At 45.6% G+C, this 22827-nt stretch overlaps 1 protein-coding gene across 1 annotated transcript in view; it reads right to left on the bottom strand.

Moving 5' to 3' along the window:
* Nucleotides 1-6971: 6971 nt before the first annotated feature.
* The window catches only part of PSMC5 (proteasome 26S subunit, ATPase 5), a 152683-nt gene continuing 136827 nt past the window's right edge, over nt 6972-22827 (bottom strand). Inside the window, exons 11-12 of the mRNA XM_030220618.1 lie at nt 17635-17721; nt 6972-7125 (exon numbers count right to left, since the gene is read on the bottom strand). Coding sequence (XP_030076478.1) covers nt 7072-7125; nt 17635-17721 — 141 coding nt within the window. The 3' untranslated portion in view covers nt 6972-7071. The remainder of the gene's footprint in view (nt 7126-17634; nt 17722-22827) is intronic.

The raw sequence follows: 22827 nt of genomic DNA, 5'->3' as shown, positions 1-22827 counted from the left end.
CACTTCCTGTCACTCAACCATTCCACCTCACGATTTAGCCCATGTGGTGATACCGTGCCCCATTGGAAGATTAGTTTTTGCTCTCTTTGTTTCAATAACCTGGCCACACACCCCCACCCCCACCCCAATGGGTCAAACTTGCTGTATTTGATCTTTTCTCCAGCCTGTTTGTGTTTTAGCATCTCTCTCATGTTTTTGGATCTTTTATATGCAAATAGTGGAGTGTCCAAAGAAAGCATCGCCCAATGCTTTCTGATGGTATTTTTTACTTGTCCCATCTGGGCAGAATAAGGCAACACACGCAAATTTATCCCGATGTGTTTTCTCTCTTCTCTTGGGTTGTAATAGCCATTGTTGATGTGTGTTGGATGCTCTTTTCTTATTTTTGTTGGATAACCTCTGGATCTAAAACGTTTTGTCATTTCCTCTGCTTGGATCTTAAAATCATTCTGTGAGCCACGTAAGATCATATACAGCAAGGTGAAGGAGGACATAAACCATGCACTGGATGTGTATACTGTAAATATATATGGCAGACATCCTTCAGTAACTCATCCCAAAACAGGGAAGCCATATTGGATCCTGATAAAAACCGATTGTAACTCATCCCATATAGTTTTATGGGATCATTTGTCCATGCAAGAAGTGGTACATAAGAAAAACAAAGCAGAGAATAATGGAACATATTAGTAATCTTGTAAAGCAAAAAGAAGCACCATTAGTAGAATACTGGGAGAATATGAAACATGAACTCCAGGATCTAAAATATACAACATTAGCACAAATTACGTTGTCCCATGGGGGGAATGTGGCTAGGTTATTGAAACAGAGAGAGCAAAAACTAATCTTCCAATGGGACACGGTATCACCACGTGGGCTAAATCGTGAGGTGGAATGGTTGAGTGACAGGAAGTGACGTCAAACAGGTAGACTACAAAATCAGAGCGCATGAGCGAGCGTTTTTTGGTTGAAAAATCTTGAGTAGGAAAGATGGTCCACACCAGGTATGCCAAACATGCTTTTATATATAAAAATTTAGAAACTATGAAACTTGACGGAAAATAAAGATTAGAACAACAGAGAATATAAGTAAGGTGCAATAGATAAATTCAGAAGCAGTAATGATATAGTAACGTATATTCATGTTTTAGTAGGGAACAGTTCTCCTGAGGAAGCTTGAGACAAACGAAACACTGCAGGAATGAAGACTGAGTAGCACTGAAGACATATGAAAAAAAGCAGGAGTTGAAGATAACAGTTGGCACGGGAAGAGGGTCTCGAAGCAAAAATTGCACAATTCAACATATCTACTCCGGAGCAACAACCACATCAACGGAGGAATAAACCAGCCCCAAGATAAGTGCATCAATTATTACGTTGAAAAAAACGGGACAGATTGTTGAATATAAATGCACAAAAATAAGACATAGAAGTCTTGAATACACAAGGAGGCAGGGAGGGCTATGGTGCAATGATGTGGGTCATAACATATTACTAAGATAAACATGACCGGAATAATATGTAACAGCTGAGCACTGTTATTAATGTTTAAAATAATAATGGATGTAGCACAAAAGACACAGCAAGATAAAAAATATAAAAATTATCCAGATAGTGCCAAGTGGTCTCTAAGGTTATTTAGTGGCACTATCCAGACAGTGCTGCTGATTATCCATGGCCAATGCCAGCTACACCCGTTAATTTCAGAACGACGGCTGTTATCTGGACATATGGCATTCAATATTGACATGTGTTTTATACTGGGGGAGGGGGGGTTCACATGCACCAATATGTTTTTTTTACCTTCTGGGTCCTTGCCCTAGTGCTCAATGTGCCTTGGTCCAAGTCATCATGGCTGTTCTTATCTTCTAGTGATCGCAGAATGCTGGATACTGGCAAACTTTTGCTCCAGACTGGGACAGAAGCAGCAAGTAGAGCTAAGAAATTGTTTGCCATCTTGGATACTGCTAAACCTTTTGCTAGGCAGTGACAAAAATTTTCAGCTCTAGCAAACTGCTGTTGTGTTAATCCCAAACCTGCAGGATCTCTGTTGGGATGAACAATATCGCTGCATTAAACCAAAAATACATGTCTGAAATATCAAAGATCGGTTCCAGCCCAGTTTGTTTTGAGAGCTACCAGCACATGAATGAAGCAGCTCCTCTGCCCACCTGCACTGGTAACTTGTTGCTGCTTGTACCGAGTGCTTTAGCTCAAGAGCAGAAGAGAAGGTTTACACCAGCTTGTATCAGTGAGAACACTTGGGTGAATATCCCACTATTGTACTCAGTGACATAAAATGTTTTCCCTGAGGACAGGCCCACTCAAAGGCGGTACACTCTTTAGATTAGGGATTTGGTGAACTTCTTCTTTGTTTTGTTAGCTTTCAGAACTTTGGTGACCTTTTTATCTCTTCCGTTTCGTGAAATACCATACATGTTCCCTGTTCGTGCTGAGGGTCTTTTCTCCCACTATAAAAACTAATGTGCAGCAGAAAGCCCAGAACTGGCTGAGCCTGTCCCTGCTGGCTCAAGGCCACCGGTATTATTTGTTTGTCTCACATAAGGGAGTGGGGTGCCCCACTGAACTGACAAAATGGAGGCCCAATCCTCCTCTCTGAATATCTGGATGTGGGATTGTTGAAGGGTGTCTGTCCCCCTTGCTTACATAAAAGTCAATTATTGAAAGACTTGGGGAGTGTTGTTTAAAAAAAAAGTTCAATATCTAATTCCTAGGCAGATGCAGCAGACAGGCCTTTAGCAAAACCTACACCAAGAAATGCATTTGACATGGATTTCTTTACTTTTGATTCTAATAAGGAAGACCATTTTGCACTATTACCTTAAATGAAGGTATTTCTTTGAGATCAAAAAGCAGTTTGAGCCAGGCCCTGTTTGTTTCCAAAACCAGGGTCCATGCTTTTGAAAAGTATATGACATCTAAAGAAGGCAAAAATACTGGAAATATTACCAGGAATTAGGTTGTGCCACTTATTTGACTCTCAGAGAATCTGTTGGTAAACACCATTCAGAAGTTTCTGATCTGTAGTAACCCTCTAAATTCATGGATGTACCCGAAAAGGTATGAGAATTACAAAATAAATTTCAACTTTATAAATACAGAATAAGGGAAAATACATAATGCACCAGATACTGAGCATTGATAGTGCCACACCCAGATTTTCAGCAACATTATTAGAGTACGTCAATATCCAGATAATTTTCCTTAACTTAGGATTGCAAAAAAGTCTGGTTATCAGAATACCAGCACTGAATATCCCCAATGCTCGGATAACGGAGGTGGGCACTTGTATACGTGGCTTAGCAGGCACTGAAACTCCAGTTATAACTTATCTTCCACCTTGCTTATTGTAGTTGTAAACTGCTCTGCTGTGCTTTATGAGTGGTACATTAAATCCCCATAAATAAAATAATACACTATAGCTATTTTTATAAGAGAAACGCTGACCAGAGTTTGAATTTTGACTCATAGGTTTAGGGTTACATTTTCTTCATCGTGCTCAGCTGTGGGTTCCCACACACAGAATTGAGCTTCAAACATCCTGTGTATCATCTTTCTTTTAATGTTCCTACTTAAAACAAATCAATATTTGCAATAAAGAAATCCCCCACTGGAGAGGGAATATGTGGGGAAACCAATTGATTAAACAAGCACCTTTTTTTTGAGGGACATACCACTTTGACTCTCCGTAGCTTTTGTGGGATCCCATGGAGGGTAATTTTTTAAACCATTTTCACGTGTAAATGAGCTTTATAAAATGAAGTCACGTTTAAATGTACGCACAGTGCAAGCCAGCATACATCTAGGGAGCTTGGAGGTGGTATTTTGGGCCGAGTTGTTTTAAGTTGGAATACCTACGAGCTGCTCCTTACCAGGTGATGTGCATGGAAGGGTTTTGTCAGTGCTGCAGAGTACCTTTTAGGAAGTTCAGAGTCACAGATTTCCTACTTTATCAGCAGGAATGCAAGGGAGACAAACAGGAGGGCAATTAGTTGGCTAAAACAAAGATACTTGATCTGGCTCTGCAGCTGGATTCCCTTTTTCTCTCTCCAGTGAAACTTTCTACTTCCAGAGTGCCTTTAAGAGTTTTCTACTGTTGCCAAAGTTCAGTTTGTTAGAATTAATTCTTTGGGTGTGGTGTTTACATATTTGCAAGATTACTTTTTTGTAACTTTTTTTTTTACAATATTGGGAACAAGGTTTGAATGTAGCCGTGTCTTGAGCTTTGTTGTATAACCATTGCAGGAATTCTGTTTCTGGTGTTTTCAAATAAATTGCAAAACCAAATTGTCTGTTATTTTGAATCAGAAATAACCTAAAAATTTAAAAAATAATAATTTGCACTTACATAAAAGCTCAGAGATTTCATCAGCATGTAGATCTTGCCCTGTATGCATGCCACCTTTTTTCAGTGTGAAATCACATCTGAAATGGGACATGCAAACATTAGTTTTGATAGATATTCAAGCTTCCGTGGTCAGTGACTGCCACAGGCAGAATTTGAGTTGAAGATTCAATGCCAGTCCCAATCTGGGCAGCAGCACTAAATATCTAGCACTATAACCCTCCCCTCCCCAACCCAAACAATATCTGACTTCTACTACCCCAAGGAACCCTAATCCACCCTGTTAAAATGTCAGGGGCACAAAACACAGCCCACTCTGTATGCCCTAGTCGGGGAGATGTATGTCCTATAAAGCACTGTTACTATTTTTTAATCTGTGGGTGAATAAGTCATCAACAATCTCAGGATTCAGTCTAGCTCTCTATCTTCCACAGTCCTTTCCACAATAGAAAATGTCCTCTCAAGACATGCTGTTAGCAGGAATGCGTACAATTCCCCCATGCAAGTTTTGGCCAGCACTTTTGCTTGTTTTTCCAAAAAAATCAAAACATCATCTGCATTGCTCAAATATACCTCTCCAGTTCATTAACAATAGCTTTCAAAAGGAGGCATTCCTATATAATAATTCTCACCTCCAACATTCTATACGTCTGCCTGCCTGTGTCCGTAACTTTCTTCACAGATGGGCTACGAAGCCCGCAGGGTTGGCGGCGGGAAGGGGGGGGGGGCTCGAGAGGGTTGCAGCAGGGGGGTCCAGGGGTCATGTACTCTGAGGGGAGGTCAGGAAATCGGAGGAAAGGGGTCTGCAAGTCGGAGGCAGGGAGGGAGGGGGGTTTGGAACTCAGAGGGGGGGAATGCACCACCTGTACAAAAACTAAAAAACAAAATTGGGGGGGGGGGGGGGGGGACGACCCTGGAACTCAGACGGCACACACACTCGCACCCAGTCTCACTCTCGTCACACACACCCAGATTCACTCTCTCTCACACACACACTCTCTCTCTCTCTCTCAAACATACACACTCTGAGGAAAACCTTGCTAGCGCCCATTTCATTTGTGTCAGAAGGCCTTTTTTACTAGTTCCATAAAAGTCCATTTTCATTCTTTTGGAGGGTGGCTCTTGTTCAGATGTGATGCTTTCTGGGAATGTGGATAGCCTGTGTTTTTATATCATCTGGGAAGATAATTGGGATTTCTTTTCAGATGTGGGTGTAGAAGAGAACCAACGCTATGTCAATTAAGTGTTGGAAATGCTCCTCGATACCAGCAACAATGGATGAATCTGTTACTGTAATAGTAAGATGCTTGAGCAACTGGGTACGTGATGGAAGGATGTTGCAGTTGATAGGAGTTTGATCAGCAGACAAGACTCTTGCCACAGCAAAGGGCAGACAGAACACAAATGATGCCATTTAACAGTGCTTCATTTAAATCCAGAAGAAGCTTCTGCAGTATTTTATCATTGAATTCAGTTGTCTGAGATGTATTTACATATTGATACTAGCGTTTTATAGATGCTGGTCCATTTAGTTTAACAGCCTGTTTAAAAGGCTTGTCTCAAACTTTGAAAGAATGACATGAGGATAAACTTTATCTCCACCCTGTCCTGGGAATCCTTACCCCCATGTCATTCTCTACTACTCACACAGTGCTGCAGCAGTCTCCTTGGAATTTCAGTGGCACCTTGCACTTATGTGCCACTAAAATCCAGGGATCACCTGGGTAGAATCCTCTCCTACCTGGTTAACTTGCATTGAATATCAGCCCGTGTGTACTGCAATTACAGCATTGCACCAGGAATGAAACTGGGCTAGACTTTATCTTCCATCATAGTCTGTTTTATGTAAGTTTAATCCAGACCCTTTGTATTAGATGGAGCTACGAGGTGGATGAATTCTCCATACTGCAAGAAAAGTAATTTTCAGTGGCCTTTTCTAACTCACTGTCAGATGAGGTAAAGTGGAGAAAGGGGAAAAAATGAAGGTGCAACTTTTCAGCATCTCCAATACTCTTTAAACTTGAAATCTTAGCTTGTATTAGTGCTGTGGCACCAAAACTTCAGAACTCTATATTAAATTTTAACTGTCTATTAGTACACTAATTTAGAAGACTTGGATGTATGGCTTTAGATATATTCTCGTTGCATAAGAGATCTCGCCACTTTAGCAATCTCAGTATATTCAGGTGGCTCACTGATTCAACTGGATAAGTCTGGAAAAGGGTCATCATGTCATGAGAAAGTAACCCTGCCTCTCATTCTCCACCTTCTTGTAGAGTGGAGCAGAAGAGGGCAAGGAGGCTGTAACATTTTCCACTAGAACTAACTGCTCTAGCCAGAACCATACAGCTCTGCAGAACAAGTCTAAGCCATAACATTTTTGCCTGTACTATTCCTGGCAGTCAGTCTGCTAGACATTGGCCAACTTCAATTCTTGAGGCCAAAAACTAAGTTTATTTTTTAGAAGTACCAAATATGCAAACTGACTGGATTAGCTAAATGCAAATAAGATATTGTAGCTATCCTGAAAGTCAGACCCACAGACAATCACAAAATCACCACCCTTCCATTTCCAGCCTCTGCCCACAGCAACACAGACAAAAAGCAGTAGTAGAGAGATTTATTAAAGAAACGTCAAACCCTTAAGGCTACATTACTTGAACAGTACAAGGAGAAGTGGAAAGCGAGACAGAAGAAGCCTGCATTTACTTCCAGAGTTTTTTGATGGACATATTCTTCTCACTGTCTTTCTGCATAACCTGTTGAACAGAAGAGCAACAAAAGTGTACACAACAGTCTTCAAGAAGGGGAATACAGCTCACACTGCAACATTACTTCTCTCTTGTTTCTCAAACTGTATGCATCTCAATACTTTGAACAAAGCGAAGATACTTACCTGTAGCAGGTATTCTCCGAGGACAGCAGGCTGATTGTTCTCACATGTGGGTCGACGTCTGCGGCGGCCCAGGAATCGGGAAACATTTTGCAAGCAAAGTAATACAATTTTTCCAGAGAGTTCCGTCGCGCGAGCAACGTGAACAGCACATGCGCGAACGACTTTCCGCCCGCAGAACGAGCGTGCCTCTTTAGGCATACAAACAAGAACAACTCCAAAGGGAAGGAGGGTGGGTTTGTGAGAACAATCAGCCTGCTGTCCTCGGAGAATACCTGCTACAGGTAAGTATCTTCGCTTTCTCCGAGGACAAGCAGGCTGCTTGTTCTCACATGTGGGGTATCCCTAGCAACCAGGCTTACTCAAAACAATGAACATTGGTCAGTTGGGCCTCGCAACGGTGAGGACATAACACAGATTGACCTGAAACCAAAATCAACTAACAGAGTGCAGCCTGGAACAGAATCAAAATGGGTCTAGAGGGGATGGAGTAGGATTCTAAACCCCGAACAGATTCTGCAGCATCGCCTGCCCAAACCGACTGTCGCATCAGGTATCTTGCTGAAGGCAGTAGTGAGGTGTGAATGTGTGGACTGATGACCACGCTGCAGCCTTGCAAATCTCTTCAATGGAGGCAGACTTTAAATGGGCCACTGATGCAGCCATGGCTCTAACATTATGAGCCGTGACATGACCCCGTAGAGTCAGCCCAACTTGGGCATAAGTGAAGGAAATGCAATCCGCTAACCAATTAGAAATTGTGCGTTTTCCGATGGTGACTCCCCTCCTGTTGAGGTCGAAAGAAACAAATAACTGGGCGGACCGCCTGAAGGGCTTTGTCCGCGCCACATAAAAAGCCAATACTCTCTTGCAGTCCAAGGTATGTAAACTGCTTTCGCCAGGGCAGGTATGAGGACAGAGAAAGAATGTTGGCAAGACAATTCACTGGTTCAGATGGAACTCCGACACCACCTTTGGCAGGAACTTAGGGTGCGTGCGTAGGACTATTCTGTAGTGATGAAATTTGATATAAGGTGCATGCACTACCAAGACCTGAAGTTCACTGACTCTATGAGCTGAAGTAACAGCCACCATGAAAATGACCATTCAGATGGCAGGAATTCAGTGGCTCAAAAGGAGCTTTCATCAGCTGGGTGAGAATGACGTTGAGATCCCATGACACTGGTGGAGGGGGCTTTGACAAAAGCAAACCTCTCATGAAGCAAACAACTAAAGGCTGTCCAGAGATAGGCTTACCCTCTACACGGCGATAAGCACTAATCGCACTGAGGTGAACTCTTACGGAATTGGTCTTGAGACCAGACTCTGACAAGTGCAGAAGGTATTCAAGCAGGGTCTGTGTAAGACAAGAGCGAGGATCTAGGGCCTTGCTATCACACCAGAAGGCAAACCTCCTCCATTTGAAAGAGTAACACGTCTTGGTGGAATCTTTCCTGCAAGCAAGCAAGCAAGACCCGAGAGGCACCCTCTGAAAGACCCAAGGAGGCGAATTCTAAGCTCTTAACATCTAGGCCGTGAGAGCCAGGGACTGGAGGTTGGGAGGTAGAAGCGACCCCTCGTTCTGAGTGATGAGGGTTGGAAAACATTCCAATCTCCACGGTTCCTCGGAGGACAACTCCAGAAGAAGAGGGAACCAAATCTGATGCTTCCAGAAAGGAGCTATCAGGATTTATTTATTTATTTATTTATTGCATTTGTATCCCACATTTTCCCACCTTTTTGCGGGTTCAGTGTGGCTTACAATAAGAAATGAGTGATGGAAGTACAATTTGTTACAAATTGGTTATGGATTACATTGTACAGAATTATGCGAGACAATCGAAGTGTCGTTAAGGAGTGCAACAGTGGAGCACAAACATTGAACATTGGAAGGAGACAATGGGAGCTTGAGGGGCAATAATAAGGCGTAAAGACATATGGTATACATATTTCTGTGAGTAAGGGTATGAGTGATGTGGGATTACGGGGGATGAGAGATCAGAAGTAGATTTATATTGCATTACTAAACAGTAAGTGTGGATTTTATGTGTTTTGGCTCTTTCCGTAGATTTTTTCAAAAAGATGGGTCTTCAATGATCTGCGGAAGGAAGCTTGCTCGTGGATTGTTCTTAAGTTGCGCGGCAGTATATTCCAGAACTGCGTACTCATGTGAGAAAAGGTTGACGTGTGTAGCGTCTTGTATTTCAAGCCCTTGCAATTGGGGAAGTGGAGGTTGAGGAAGGTTCGGGATGATCTATTGGCGTTTCTGGGTGGTAATTTAATAAGCTCAGACATGTAGGCTGGGGCTTCGCCATGGATGATTTTGTGAACTAATGTGCATACTTTAAAAGTGACGCGTTCCTTGAGTGGGAGCCAGTGCAGTTTCTCTCGTAATGGTTTTGCGCTTTCATATTTTGGCTTTCCAAAGATGAGTCTGGCTGCCGTATTTTGGGCTGTTTGAAGTTTCCTCAGTGTATGCTCTTTGCAACCTGCGTATAGTGAGTTGCAGTAGTCCAGGTGGCTGAGTACGAGGGATTGCACTAGGCTGCGAAAGACGGATCTTGGGAAGAATGGTCTTATCCTTTTCTATTTCCACATGCAGTAAAACATCTTTTTAGTTGTGTTGTTTGCGTGAGTTTCGAGTGTTAGGTGGCGGTCAATAGTAACTCCAAGGATTTTGAGCGTTTCTGAGATTGGAAGGTTTAGGTTTGGTGTGTTTATAGCGGTGAATTCCTTTGTGTTGTATTGGGAGGTGAGTATCAGGCATTGAGTTTTTTCAGCATTTAATTTCAGACGGAATGCATCTGCCCATGTGTTCATGATGTCTAGGCTTTTATTGATTTCGTTGAAGATTTCGTTAATGTCTTGTTTGAAAGGGATATATTGTCACGTCATCAGCATATATATAAGGGTTGAGGTTATGGTTTGATAGGAGTTTTGCTAGAGGGATCATCATTAGGTTGAAAATGGTTGGTGAAAGAGGTGATCCTTGTGGTACTCCACATTCAGGTGTCCATGCCTTAGATGTGGTTGAATTTGATGTGACTTGATACGAACGTTGGGTTAGGAACCCCTTGAACCAATTTAGGACATTTCCTCCAATGCCGAAGTATTCAAGTATGTGTAATAGGATTCCGTGGTCTACCATATCGAAGGCACTTGACATGTCAAATTGTAGGAGGAGTATATTGTTGCCAGTCGCAATTATTTGTTTAAATTTAGTCATAGTACTGTTTCTGTGCTATGATTCGACCGGAATCCTGATTGGGCTTCATGCAATATTGAGTGTTTGTTTAGATAGTTAGTGAGTTGTTTAGTTACCATTCCTTCGGTTATTTTGGTTATTAGTGGTATGGATGCTACTGGCCTGTAATTGGTTAATTCATTCGTGCTTTTCTTTGTATCTTTAGGTATTGGGGTGAGTAAGATTTTTCCTTTTTCTTTTGGGAAAAGTCCGTTTTGTAGCATGAAGTTTACATGGTTCGTTAGGTCTATTTTGAATTGTTGAGGAGCAGGTTTCATGAGGTTGTTTGGGCATTTGTCTAGTTTGCAGTGGGATTTGGCATATCTTTTGAGAGTTTCAGAGATGAGGTCTTCTGATAGTATTTCGAATTCGGTCCAGGTTCTGTCTGCTGGGTGTATTCCTTCTTCTGGATCTAGACATTCTAAGAGTGTGGCATACTCAATAGAGCTAGCGGGTATTTTGAGTCGTAGTTGTGTAATTTTCTCCTTGAAGTATTTCGCAATGTTGTCAACATCTGGTAGATCTTTGCCGTTGTTTGTGACTGGTGTGGTATCTAATAGTTTGTTCACAAGGTTGAAGAGTTTATGTGTGTCTTTGTAGTTAGGTCCTATTATTGTTTTGTAGTGTAGTCTTTTGGTCTGGTGTATTTGTATTTTCTCCGAAGTGATTTCCAGGCGTTTTGTGTCTGTTCGTCTTTCTTTTTGTTCCATTCTCGTTCTAATTTCCTGACTTGTGTTTTAAGTTTTTTCAGCTCTTCGGTGAACCATGGATTTGCTTTTTTCCTCTGAGATGTTCTGGTTTGTATTGGGGCGATCTTGTCTAATGTTGTTGTGCATAGATCGTCCCATTCTTGGAGGAATTGGATGGTGTCAGCGTTTGTTGGCCATTCGTTCAGGTAGATCTGTTGCCAGAATATTGTGGGGTCTGTTTTTCCTCTCGTTGTGTAGGTTGTTCGCTTCTGTTTATTGATTGTGTTTTTCGCCAGCAGAGAGAGACGTTTGCTTTATGGTGGTCTGACCATAGTGTGGGTGTCCATCTTGTGTCAGTGAGTATGATGGTTGAGTCCAGTTCGAATTTGTTTGTTATGATATCTAGTGTGTGTTGGTTGCGTGTTGGGTACTTGCAGATCCCAGAGTTTTAGGAATTCTTTGCATTCTCGTGTGCTTGGTGAGGTGTCATCTTCTAGGTGTAGGTTGATGTCTCCTAGTATAAGGATGTTTGAGGCAGATACACAGGAGTTCGAGATGAAATCCATAAGTTCTGTTTGGGAGTCTTGCCATTTTCCTGGTGGCCTGTAGAATAGGATTGTGTTAAGGTGTCCTATTAGGTTTGGATGATTTATTCTTGTCGATGCAACTTCAAGTTGTGGTGAGGTAGATTCACCTGTGATTGTGATGGTGAATTCGGGTTTGTAAATAATGGCTATTCCGCCTCCTCTTTTGATTCCATTTCTTGTCCAGTGGGTGATTTTGTATTCTGGTGGGCATGTTTCTAAGATGGCGGGGTCTGTGGGGCTATGGAACCAGGTTTCTGTGATAAATAGAAGGTCTAAGTTGTCTGTGGTAATCCAGTCTAGTATGTCTACTGCGTTGCTTACTGCTGATCTTGCATTGATGTATCCTAGTTGGATTGAGTGGTATGGTTCCGTGGGGGGGTTTGATGTGTTTATTTTTATTAGTTGTCTGTTTCTTCAGTGGTTGAGTTTGTTGTTGTTGATGTTTTCCCCTTTTTGTCGGCGGTATTCATATTCAGAGATTATTCCTTTTGGTTGGTTATTGTGTCTTTGGTTTAGGTAATCTTGGTTAGGATCATGGTTCCGCAGTCTTGTTTGAGTTTCAGCAAAGTCTTCCCTATTAGAGAGATGGGAGGATACACATACAGAAGGCCTGATCCCCAATGCAGGAGAAAGGCATCTGATGCTAGTCTGTCGTGGGCCTGAGGCCTGGAACAGAACTGAGGGACCTTGTGATTGATCTGAGTGGCAAAAAGATCCACCGAGGGGGTGCCCCACGCTTGGAAGATCTTGCGGACAACGTCCATGTTCAGTGACCACTTGTGAGGTTGCATGACCCTGCTCCGTCTGTCGGCCAGACTGTTGTTTATGCCTGCCAGATAAGTGGCATGGAGAAACACGTCGTGACGGCGTGCCCAAAGCCACATCTGGACGGCTTCCTGACACAGAGGTCGAGATCCGGTGCTCCCCTGCTTGTTGGTATAATACATGGCAACCTGATTGTCTGTCTGAATCAATATGACTTGGTTGGACAGCCGGTCTCTGAAAGCCTTTAGAGCGTTCCAGATCACTCACAATTCCAGGAGATTGATCTGAAGACCTTTCTCCTGAAAGGACCAAGGCTCCTTGAGTGTGAAGTCCATCTATATGAGCTCCCCACCCCAGGAGGGATGCATCCGTCATCAGCACTTTTTGTGGCTGAGGAATTTGGAATGGACGTCCACTGGGAAATTAGGGTCCATTGAGCTGATCTCATGTGTAGGCGTGCCATGGGAGTCACATGAACTGCCGAGCCCTGATCTGTTGAGACACTCGAACCAAGGACACTAGGGACAGAAGTTTGTCTGCCCTCACCTCGGGGAGATAAGCTCAAGCTGTCTGTACATAAGTAATGCCATACTGGGAAAAGACCAAGGGTCCATCGAGCCCAGCATCCTGTCCACGACAGCGGCCAATCCAGGCCAAGGGCACCTGGCAAGCTTCCCAAACATACAAATATTCTATACATGTTATTCCTGGAATTGTGGATTTTTCCCAAGTCCATTTAGTAGCAGTTTATGGACTTGTCCTTTAGAAAACCGACCCCTTTTTAAACTCTGCTAAGCTAACCGCCTTCACCATTTTCTCCGGCAATGAATTCCAGAGTTTAATTGTACGTTGGGTGAAGAAAAATTTTCTCCGATTTGTTTTAATTTTACTACACTGTAGTTTCATCGCATGACCCTTGTCCTAGTATTTTTGGAAAGCGTGAACAGACGCTTCACATCCACCTGTTCCACTCCACTCATTATTTTATATACCTCTATCATGTCTCCCATCATCCGTCTCTTTTCCAAGCTGAATAGCCTTAGCCTCCTTAATCTTTCTTCATAGGGAAGTCGTCCCATCCCCGCTATTATTTTAGTCGTCCTTCGCTGCACCTTTTCCAATTCTACTATATTTTTCTTGAGATGCAGCAACCAGAATTGAACACAATACTCAAGGTGTTCAACAGTGCTCCAATGAATTCCAATTTTTGAACTGGGGTGAAATGGGACTTGGAATAATTGATCACGAACCCCTGTAGTTCTAGCACATGAATAGTTATTCGCATGGACTGTAGAGTGCCTGCCTCCGAGGTGTTCTTCACCAGCCAAACGTCAAGATAAGGGAACACATGCACTCCCAGTCTGCGTAGCAACACTGCGACTATCACCAGGCACTTTGTGAACACTCTGGGCGCAGACGCCAGACCAAAGTGCAGTACACAGTACTAAAAGTGCTGAGTTCCCAGCCAAAATTGAAGATACTTCCTGTGAGCTGGGAGTATCAAGGTGTGTGTATAAGCATCCTTTAAGTCCAGAGAGCATAGCCAATCGTTCTCCTGAATCATGGGAAGAAGGGTGCCCAGGGAAATCATCCTGACCTTTTCTCGAACCAGATCATTGTTCAGGCCCCTTAGGTCTAGGATGGGACGCATCCTCTCTATTTTCTTTTGCACAAGGAAGTACCTGGAATAGAATCCCAGTCCTTCTTCCCCTGGTGGAACGGGTTTGACCGCATTGGCCTTTAGAAGGGCGGAGAGTTCCTCTGCAAGTAACTGCGTGTGCTGGGAGCTGTAAGAATGAGCTCCTGGTGGGCAATTTGGAGGTTTGGATTCCATTTTGAGGGTGTATCCTAACCAGACCATTTGAAGAACCCACCGGTTGGAGGTTATGAGAGGCCACCTTTGGTGAAAAAACATCAACCTCCCTCCTACTGGCAAGTCATCCGGTACGGACACTTTTACAGAGGCTATGCTGAACTGGAGCCAGTCAAAAGCCCGTCCCTTGCTTTTGCTGGGGAGCAGTATGGGCCTTAGACACACTCTGTTGACGAGAACAAGCGCGCTGGGGCTGAGCCTGGGCAGGCTGCCGAGAACCAGCAGTGTACCTACACCTAGAGTAGGAATAGGGAGCACTTCTCTTCCCTCCAAAAAACCTCCTAGATGAGAAGGCTGTAGCAGAAGGTGCCCGGTGGGAGAGAGAATCCATAGCATCATTATGCTTCTTAATCTTATTAACGAGATCCTCTACTTTCTCTCCAAAAAGATTGTCCCCTCGGCAAGGAACATCCGCCATCCGCTGCTGGACAGAATGATTCAGGTCAGAGACACGCAGCCATGAGAGTCTGCGCATCACTATACCTTGAGCAGCAATCCCGGATGTCATGTCAAAAGTACCCCTGGCCAGGAACTTGCGACACGTCTTCTGCTGCCTAACCACATGGCGAAAAGGCTTGGCCAACTTCATAGGGAGCGCCTCAACCAAGCTGGACAGTTGACTTATCGAGTCCCGCAAGTGTACGCTCGTGAAGAGCTGGTATGACTGGATCTTGGCAGCGAGCATAGCAGCCTGATATGTCTTTCTCCCAAAAGAGTCAAGAGTCCTAGCTTCTCTGCCTGGGGGCGCCGAAGCATAGTCTCTAGTACTCTTAGGTCTCTTGAGAGCGGAATCCACCACTGTGGAATTGTGGGGTAATTGGGATCTCATCAATCCAGGTTCACCGTGGATCTGGTATTGGGACTCAGCTTTTTTGGGAACCACAGGGCCAGACAGAGGGGCAGACCAGTTTCTCATAAGGACTTCCTTCAGTACCTTATGCAGAGGGACTGTCACAGCCTCTTTAGGTGGAGAAGAATAATCCAGGACTTCCAGCATGTCAGACCTGGGCTCACCCTCAACCTCCACAGGGAAGGGAATAGCCGTAGCCATTTCCCGGACAAAAGAGGAAAAAGACAGACTCTCTGGTGGAGATAGTCTTCTTTCCAGCAGAGGAGAAGGGTCAGAGGGAATCCCAAAGGACTCATCAGAAGAGAAGTACCTGGGATCAGACATTTAAAAAAAAAAAAAAGTTATTTCAATACATTCCATCGGGGTTTCAGCTGATTCCCACAAGCGCTCCTGCTCAATGTCAGACACAACCTCTTGACACTGGACCTGCCTCGACGCCCAGGAACAATGTCCTCTGTAGCGATGTCGAGAAGTCGACGCCCAATCCGACTGCAGCGAAGCTCCCTCCACCGACGTCGAAGGGGAGTCGACCTGGGTGGCAGCCGATGCCGCAGTTGGAGACCTCACCACAGGAGAAGGGCCAGACACCGCTACAGCAGATGGCACAGAAGGTGCAAACACCCGTGACACCGAAGCTGATTGTCGCAGTAAGCCTTCCAGAAGTTCTGGAAACAAGGCCCGGATACACTCATCAAGAGCCGCCATCAGAGAAGGCTGCGGGGCCGGTGGAACAGGCAGTGTCAGAATCCGTGGAGGCTCGGGAGTAGGCACCGGGCTGCCAAGAGACCGACGCATCGGCACCTCCTGTACCGAGGTTGAGCGGTCCTCTCAGCACTGACACTTCTTGGTGCCGACTCTCTCGACGTCCCGGAGCTCTCGGTACTGTGCGTCGGAGAACGATGACGATGCTTCTTAGCCTTCGCTCAGCGCCCGTCATCGAGACTCCTCGGTACCGATGAGGAAGACGTGGAATCCTCACGTCTCCTCGGGGCCTCGAGACAGGTGGAGACCCACTCAACGCCTCACTGCTCCCAGCGCTAGTTGGTCTCCCAGCAGCCATTACCTCTTTCCTCGACATCGATGCTCCTGTCGATGTCCTCGGTACCGATGTCGACATCGAAGGTCCAGACTGAGCCCCAAAACACTTTTCTCGTTGGGCTTCTCGAGACGCTTGGGTCCGTTTCTTCATACAAAGACACAGACTACAAACGGCTGGGCTATGGTCGGGCCCAAGGCACTGGATACCCCAGGCGTGGGTATCTGTACCTGAGATGGTCCAATTCCACCGAGTACAACGTTTGAAGCCGCTGGATGTCGATGGCATGGAGGAAAAAACAGCTTCGGCAAAATCAAATGACACAATTATGCCAAAAAAGAAAAGCACAAAAAAAGGGAAAAGGCCGGCCGTGTCAAAAAAGAAAGGAAACTTCAACAGGTAAAAAAGTAAAAGTACAGGAAACTACTTGCAACTACTCTTTTTTTTTTTAAACAAAAAAACAGAAACAAGCAAGAAGCGATTCTCACAAAGAAGTTCTTCCTGGGCCTGAGAGAGGAGTGACGCGAAAAACGAACTGTACCTCACCGCGGAGAAAAAAGAACTAAAGAGGACCGCTCACGCGGGAAGTCGTTCGCATTGCTCGTGCGACGTAACTCTCTGGAAAGACTTTATTTTCCTTGCAAAAGTTTTCACGATTCCTGGGCCGCTGCGGACGTCGGCCCACATGTGACAACAAGCAGCCTGCTTGTCCTCAGAGAAAAATCTCTACATATCCCATACGAATAGAAAGTCAGGACTGTCTGTTTAAACAGGCCAGGAGCTACTAGCCCTATCCACAACATTTTTTTCATGGGTTATACTAATTTAATAAAAATGAATAATTATACATCATTCTTAATCTGTGGTGGGAATTAAAACCTTTTCATTACCTACAAAGTAAATCTACAGTAATCTGACCTAGAAGTCAAGATCAGTTATGAGGCCTCTATCATAAATGCTCATTTCTGATCAGGCATGGCCGGCAATTTAAAGTTGGCACTGAAGGCTTTAAAAGAATGCACAGTACAAAACCATAATCTGCTAATCAAGCAATACAAATTCCAGGCTTGGGGCTTTATATTTACACAGGAATACTCTGCATACAGTTACTAACTAGATGTTGATGGAATTTGGGTGCTAAAAGGCTCCAAGTGCACTTGTGTCCCAAAGTATTTCCCAAACATTTTAAATCAAGGATGACCCCTCACCTATACCACTAATCTACCAGCCACAGTGCAACACCCCTTTCCCCATCCAAATTACAGTCATTTTATTCTGAAGGGCTATAGAACAGTGGCTCCATAAAGCACATTTAATGAGTGATACATTACCTTGGCTACAGCCATCTCAAAGTCTTCCTGCGTGACATGGACACGCCTTTCTCTCAATGCGTACATCCCAGCTTCTGTGCATACACCCTATGAGACACATGTACACATTAATAGCAGACTAACCCCAGGCCTGGATAAAGTTGGGTCTGAAGGAAACGTGATTCAGTCCTTCTTAACATTTCATTGACAAAAGACTAGAAAATATTTAAAAATCACCAGCACATCATTTTTAAGAGCCAGTTAGCGAATCGTTTGTTTACTGTTTCCAAAAATACTAGGACTGGGGGTGGGGGCATGTGATAAAGCTACAAAGTAGTAAATTTAAAATGAATTGCAGAAAATTCTTCTTCACTCAACGTGTAATTAAACTCTGGAATTCGTTGCCAGAGACTATGGTAAAGGCGGTTAGCTTAGAGGGGTTTAAAAAAGGTATGGACGGCTTCCTAAAGGAAAAGTCCATAGACCATTATTAAATTGACCTGGGGAAAATCCACTGCTTATTTCTGGGATAAGCAACACAAAATGTATTGAAGTTTTTTGGGATCTTGCCAGGTATTTGTGACCTGGATTGGCCTCTGTTGGAAACAAGATGCTGGGCTTGATGGACCTTTGGTATGACCCAGTGTGGCAATACTTATGGCTCCCAAGTTCTGCAAGAAAGTCTATTTTTCAGGACTACGCAAGGGCCAAATTATGCAAATGAAGGGAAAATTAGGTTCTTACCTTGGTAATTTTCTTTCCTTTAGTCATAGCAGATGAAGCCATTACGTATGGGTTGTGTCCATCAACCAGCAGGGGGAGATAGAGAGCACTCAACTTTTCACAGTGCCTCATGGCCAGTCAGCTCCACTGCCTCTTCAGTATTTGAAGCTTCCAAAGCAGTATGGCAATAACATGAACTTTCCTCACAGCGAACGATGGCCCCTTAACAAGGGCATGAACTCAAAAGGAGGGAATGAACGCATCCTCCTGGAGGGAATAAACTCGTCCTCCTTATTGTATAACTGGAGGGGATACACGCAACCTCCTGGAGGGAATAAACTCATCCTCCAAAACATAAACTGGAGGGAATGGACTCATCCTCCTCTAAGTGAACATGAATCCTGAAGACTGTTTTCCTTTCTCCCAAGGAAGGAACGTCAGGAAACAAGAACAGAACCTGAAACAGATTCACAGCATACAGACAATCATACAGGGAGGGCTCATGGCTTCATCTGCTATGACTAAAGGAAAGAAAATTACCAAGGTAAGAACCTAATTTTCCCTTCCTTGTCATCAAGCAGATGAAGCCATTACGTATGGGATGTAACAAAGCAATCCCTATATAGGGTGGGAACAGGTCACACCATGCGCTAGCACTTGTGCTCCAAAACGCGCATCCCTCCTAGCAGCCACATCCAGCCTGTAATGTCGGGCAAAAGAGAGCTTAGAAGCCCATGTTGCTGCACTGCATATCTCTTGACGAGAGAGTGCTCCAGTTTCAGCCCAAGAGGAAGAAATCGCTCTGGTAGAATGCGCCTTAAAGGCTACAGGCGGAGCCCAGCCGGCAAGCAGATAAGCTGAAAAGACAGTTTCTTTGAGCCAGCGGGCAATAGTGGCTTTAGACACTGGAGACCCTCTGCGAGGACCTGATAGCAAAACAAAGAGATGATCACAGATCCTGAAAGAGATAGTAACTCGCAGATACTGCAGCAGAGTCCTGCGCACATCCAACAGGTGCAACTGCCCAAAAGATTCTGGAAACTCCTCCTTATCAAAGGAGGGCAAGAAAATAGGCTGGTTTAGGTGAAACGCTGAAACCACCTTAGGCATGAAGGAAGGCACGGTCCGAACCATGACCCGGACTCTGAGAATTGCAGAAATGGGTCTCTACAGGACAACGCCTGGAGCTCTGACACCCATCTCGCTGAAGTAATGGCCACAAGAAAAACGGCCTTTAGTGTCAAATCTTTCTCTGATGCTCGCCAAAACGACTCAAAAGGAGAAGCCTGCAGGGCCTTCAAAACTAGCCCCAGGTTCCAAGCTGGACAGGGTGCTCGCACGGAAGGCCGGAGCCGAAGCACCCCACTAAGAAACCGTGCCACATCTGGATGAGCAGCTAAAGACACGCCTTCAACCTTACCACGAAGGAGGCCAATGCCGCCACTTGCACCCGCAGGGAATTATAGGCCAAGCCTTTTTGTACACCATCCTGCAAAAAGTCCAGAATCGGCGAGACAGGAGCCCGCATGGGTGTGATCGCTTTTGAAGCACACCAAGACTCAAACTGGCGCCAAATCCTGGCATAAGCCACGGAAGTGGAACGCTTGCGGGCCTACAGGAGAGTGGAAATGACTGTGTTTGAATAGCCTTTGTCCCTCAATTGCGCCCTCTCAATCGCCATGCCATAAGACCAAAGCGGCAGGCGTCCTCCATGGCTACCGGGCCCTGTAACAATAGGTTCGGTACCGAAGGTAAAGGAAGGGGAGCCTCCACTAGCATCTGTCGGAGGTCCGCATACCAAGGCCTCCTGGGCCAATCCGGGGCGATGAGGACCACTTCTCCTGGGTGCAGCCGAATCCGCAGGAGCACGCGCCCTATCAAGGGCCACTGAGGGAACACATATAGTAGGCCCGGAGGCCAGGGCTGAGTCAAGGCATCCAACCCTGCCAAGCAAGGATCTCTCCCGTCTGCTGAAGAAGCACGGGACTTTGGCATTTTAACTTGTCGCCATAAGATCCATCACGGGCTTGCCCCAATTGGCACATATCTGCAGGAATACTTCGTCTGCTAGTTCCCATTCTGCTGGATCGATCTGATCGGCTTGCACGTTGCTCTGACCTGCAATGTGAGCTGCCGACAGAAACTGAAGATGCAGCTCGGCCCAGTGGCAAATCTGTTCGGCCTGCGCGGCCAGTGCTCTGCACTGAGTGCCGCCTTGTCGATTTATGTAGGCCACTGCTGTCGTGTTGTTCGACATCACTCTGACAGCCAATCCTTCCAGGGTCACTTGAAAGGCCAGAAGCGCCTGAAACACCGCTTTCAACTCCAGGCGGTTGATGGCACACTCCGACTCCTCGGGTGTCCATAGACCCTAGGCATGCTTCCCCTTGCAATGTGCGCCCCAGCCCTTCAGGCTGGCATCTGTCACTACTAGACACCAATCGGGGAGCGCCAGCTGCATTCCTCGCCGCAGCATGCTGTCTGAGAGCCACCACTCCATGCTGAGTCGGGCCGCAAGGAGCCAAGAAAGTCTGCATTGATAATCCTGAGAAACTGGAGACCATCTTTGAAGTAGGGAATACTGTAGAGGTCTCAGGTGCGCTCTCGCCCAGGGCACCACTTCCAATGTGGCTGTCATCGATCCCAGCAGCTGGACAATGTCTCAAGCTCGCGGGCGGGGCATCCTCAGGAGCAGACGGACCTGATTCTGAAGCTTGCACCGCCTTAGCTCGGGTAGGAATACATAGCCCGAGTCTGTGTTGAACCTGGCCCCTAAATATTCTAGAGATTGCGAGGGGGTCAGGTGACTTTTTGGCCATATTGACGACCCAGCCTAGAGATTGAAGTACTGAGACCACTCTGGCTGTAGCTTGATAGCTCTTTGTTACAGAGTCTGCTCTGATGAGCCAGTCGTCTAGGTACGGGTGAACCCTGATATCTTCTCACCTGAGCAAAGCAGCTACTACCACCATTACCTTCGAAAAGGTTCGGGGAGCTGTGGCGAGGCCAAAAGGCAAGGCCCGGAACTGGAAATGTTTTCCCAACACCGCAAACCTCAGAAACGTCTGGTGCGGGGGCCAAATTGGTATGTGCAAGTAAGCTTCTTACAGGTCTAGAGATGTGAGAAACTCTCCTGGCTGTACCGCAGCAATGACGGAGTGCAGGGTTTCCATGTGGAAATGCCACACTTTCAGGGACTTGTTTAATTCTTTTAAGTCCAGAATAGGGCGAAAAGACCCACAATTTCGCGGCACCACAATGTAGATGGAGTATCGGCCATAGCCGTGTTCAGCGGGAGGTACCGGGGACATGACCCCTAACTGAATCAGACCTTGCAAAGTCTCCTCTACTGCCGCCGTTTGGCGGCAGAACTGCATTGGGACTCCACAAACACGTCTCTTACTGGGGTGTTGAATTCTATTCTGTAGCCATCTCTGATCAGGTCCAGAACCCACTGATCTGAGGAAATATTGGCCCACTCCTCGGCAAAGAGGGAAAGACGTCCTCCGATGACAGGCCTAGAGCCGGTGGCTGCGGAACGCTTGTCCGAGCGAAAGGAGTTCCTCTGCTGAAAAACGAACACGAGAAGTGAACCCAGCAGAATGCCCCGAGCGGTACCTTCTAGCTTCACGGAAGCGAGGTCTATAAGAGAAGTGGACCGCCTGGCCCTTGGAGGAAGGCCTCGGCCTATCTTCGGGCAAGCGCTGGGGTTTAGGATCTCCCAGGCCTTTAACAATTTTCTCCAACTCCTCACCAAGTAGGAGAAGGCCTTGAAAGGGCAACTTCACCAACCTTTGCTTAGAGGCCATGTCCGCTGCCCAATGTCGTAGCCAAATAAGACGGCGAGCCGCCACTGCTACTGCCATTTGTTTAGCCGAAGCTCTGACAATATCAGAAAGGGCATCAGCCAAAAAGGACAAGGCCGACTCCAGCCGCGGAGCCACATCCGAGAAGGGCTCCGCTCCATCTCCGGGCTGTTCCACTGCCTGTTGCAACCACGCCAGGCAGGCTCTAGCAGCATAACAACTGCATGCAGACGCCCGAACAGTAAGACCTGCAATTTCAAAGGACCGTTTAAGTGCTGCTTCCAGCCTACCGGTCTTGTATATCCTTCAGGGCAACTCCTCCTTCCACAGGGAGGGTAGTTCTCTTTGTCACTGCAGTGACTAGGGCATCTACTTTAGGCATTGCAAAGCGAGCCAAATGCGCCTCACGCAGAGGGTATAATTGCCCCATAGCCCTGGAAACTTTTAAAGGTCCCTCGGGGTCAGCCCACTGAGCGGAAATAAGTTCTTGGATGGAGCCATGCAAAGGAAAGGCTCGAGCAGGCTTTTTGGTACTAGCCATCCTAGGATTCACAGAGGAGGCTGTGCCACTGTCAGGCTCTTCAACAGAAAGGACCTGTAGGGCATCTGAAATAAGCGCTGGCAGCTCATCACGGTGGAAAATCCTCACCGCAGAGGGATCATCCAGATCCTGTGGTAATTCTGC

This window comes from Microcaecilia unicolor, chromosome 12 (genome assembly GCF_901765095.1).
Source record: "Microcaecilia unicolor chromosome 12, aMicUni1.1, whole genome shotgun sequence".
Classification (NCBI taxonomy): domain Eukaryota; kingdom Metazoa; phylum Chordata; class Amphibia; order Gymnophiona; family Siphonopidae; genus Microcaecilia; species Microcaecilia unicolor.
This window is presented reverse-complemented; position numbering and strand designations above follow the sequence as displayed.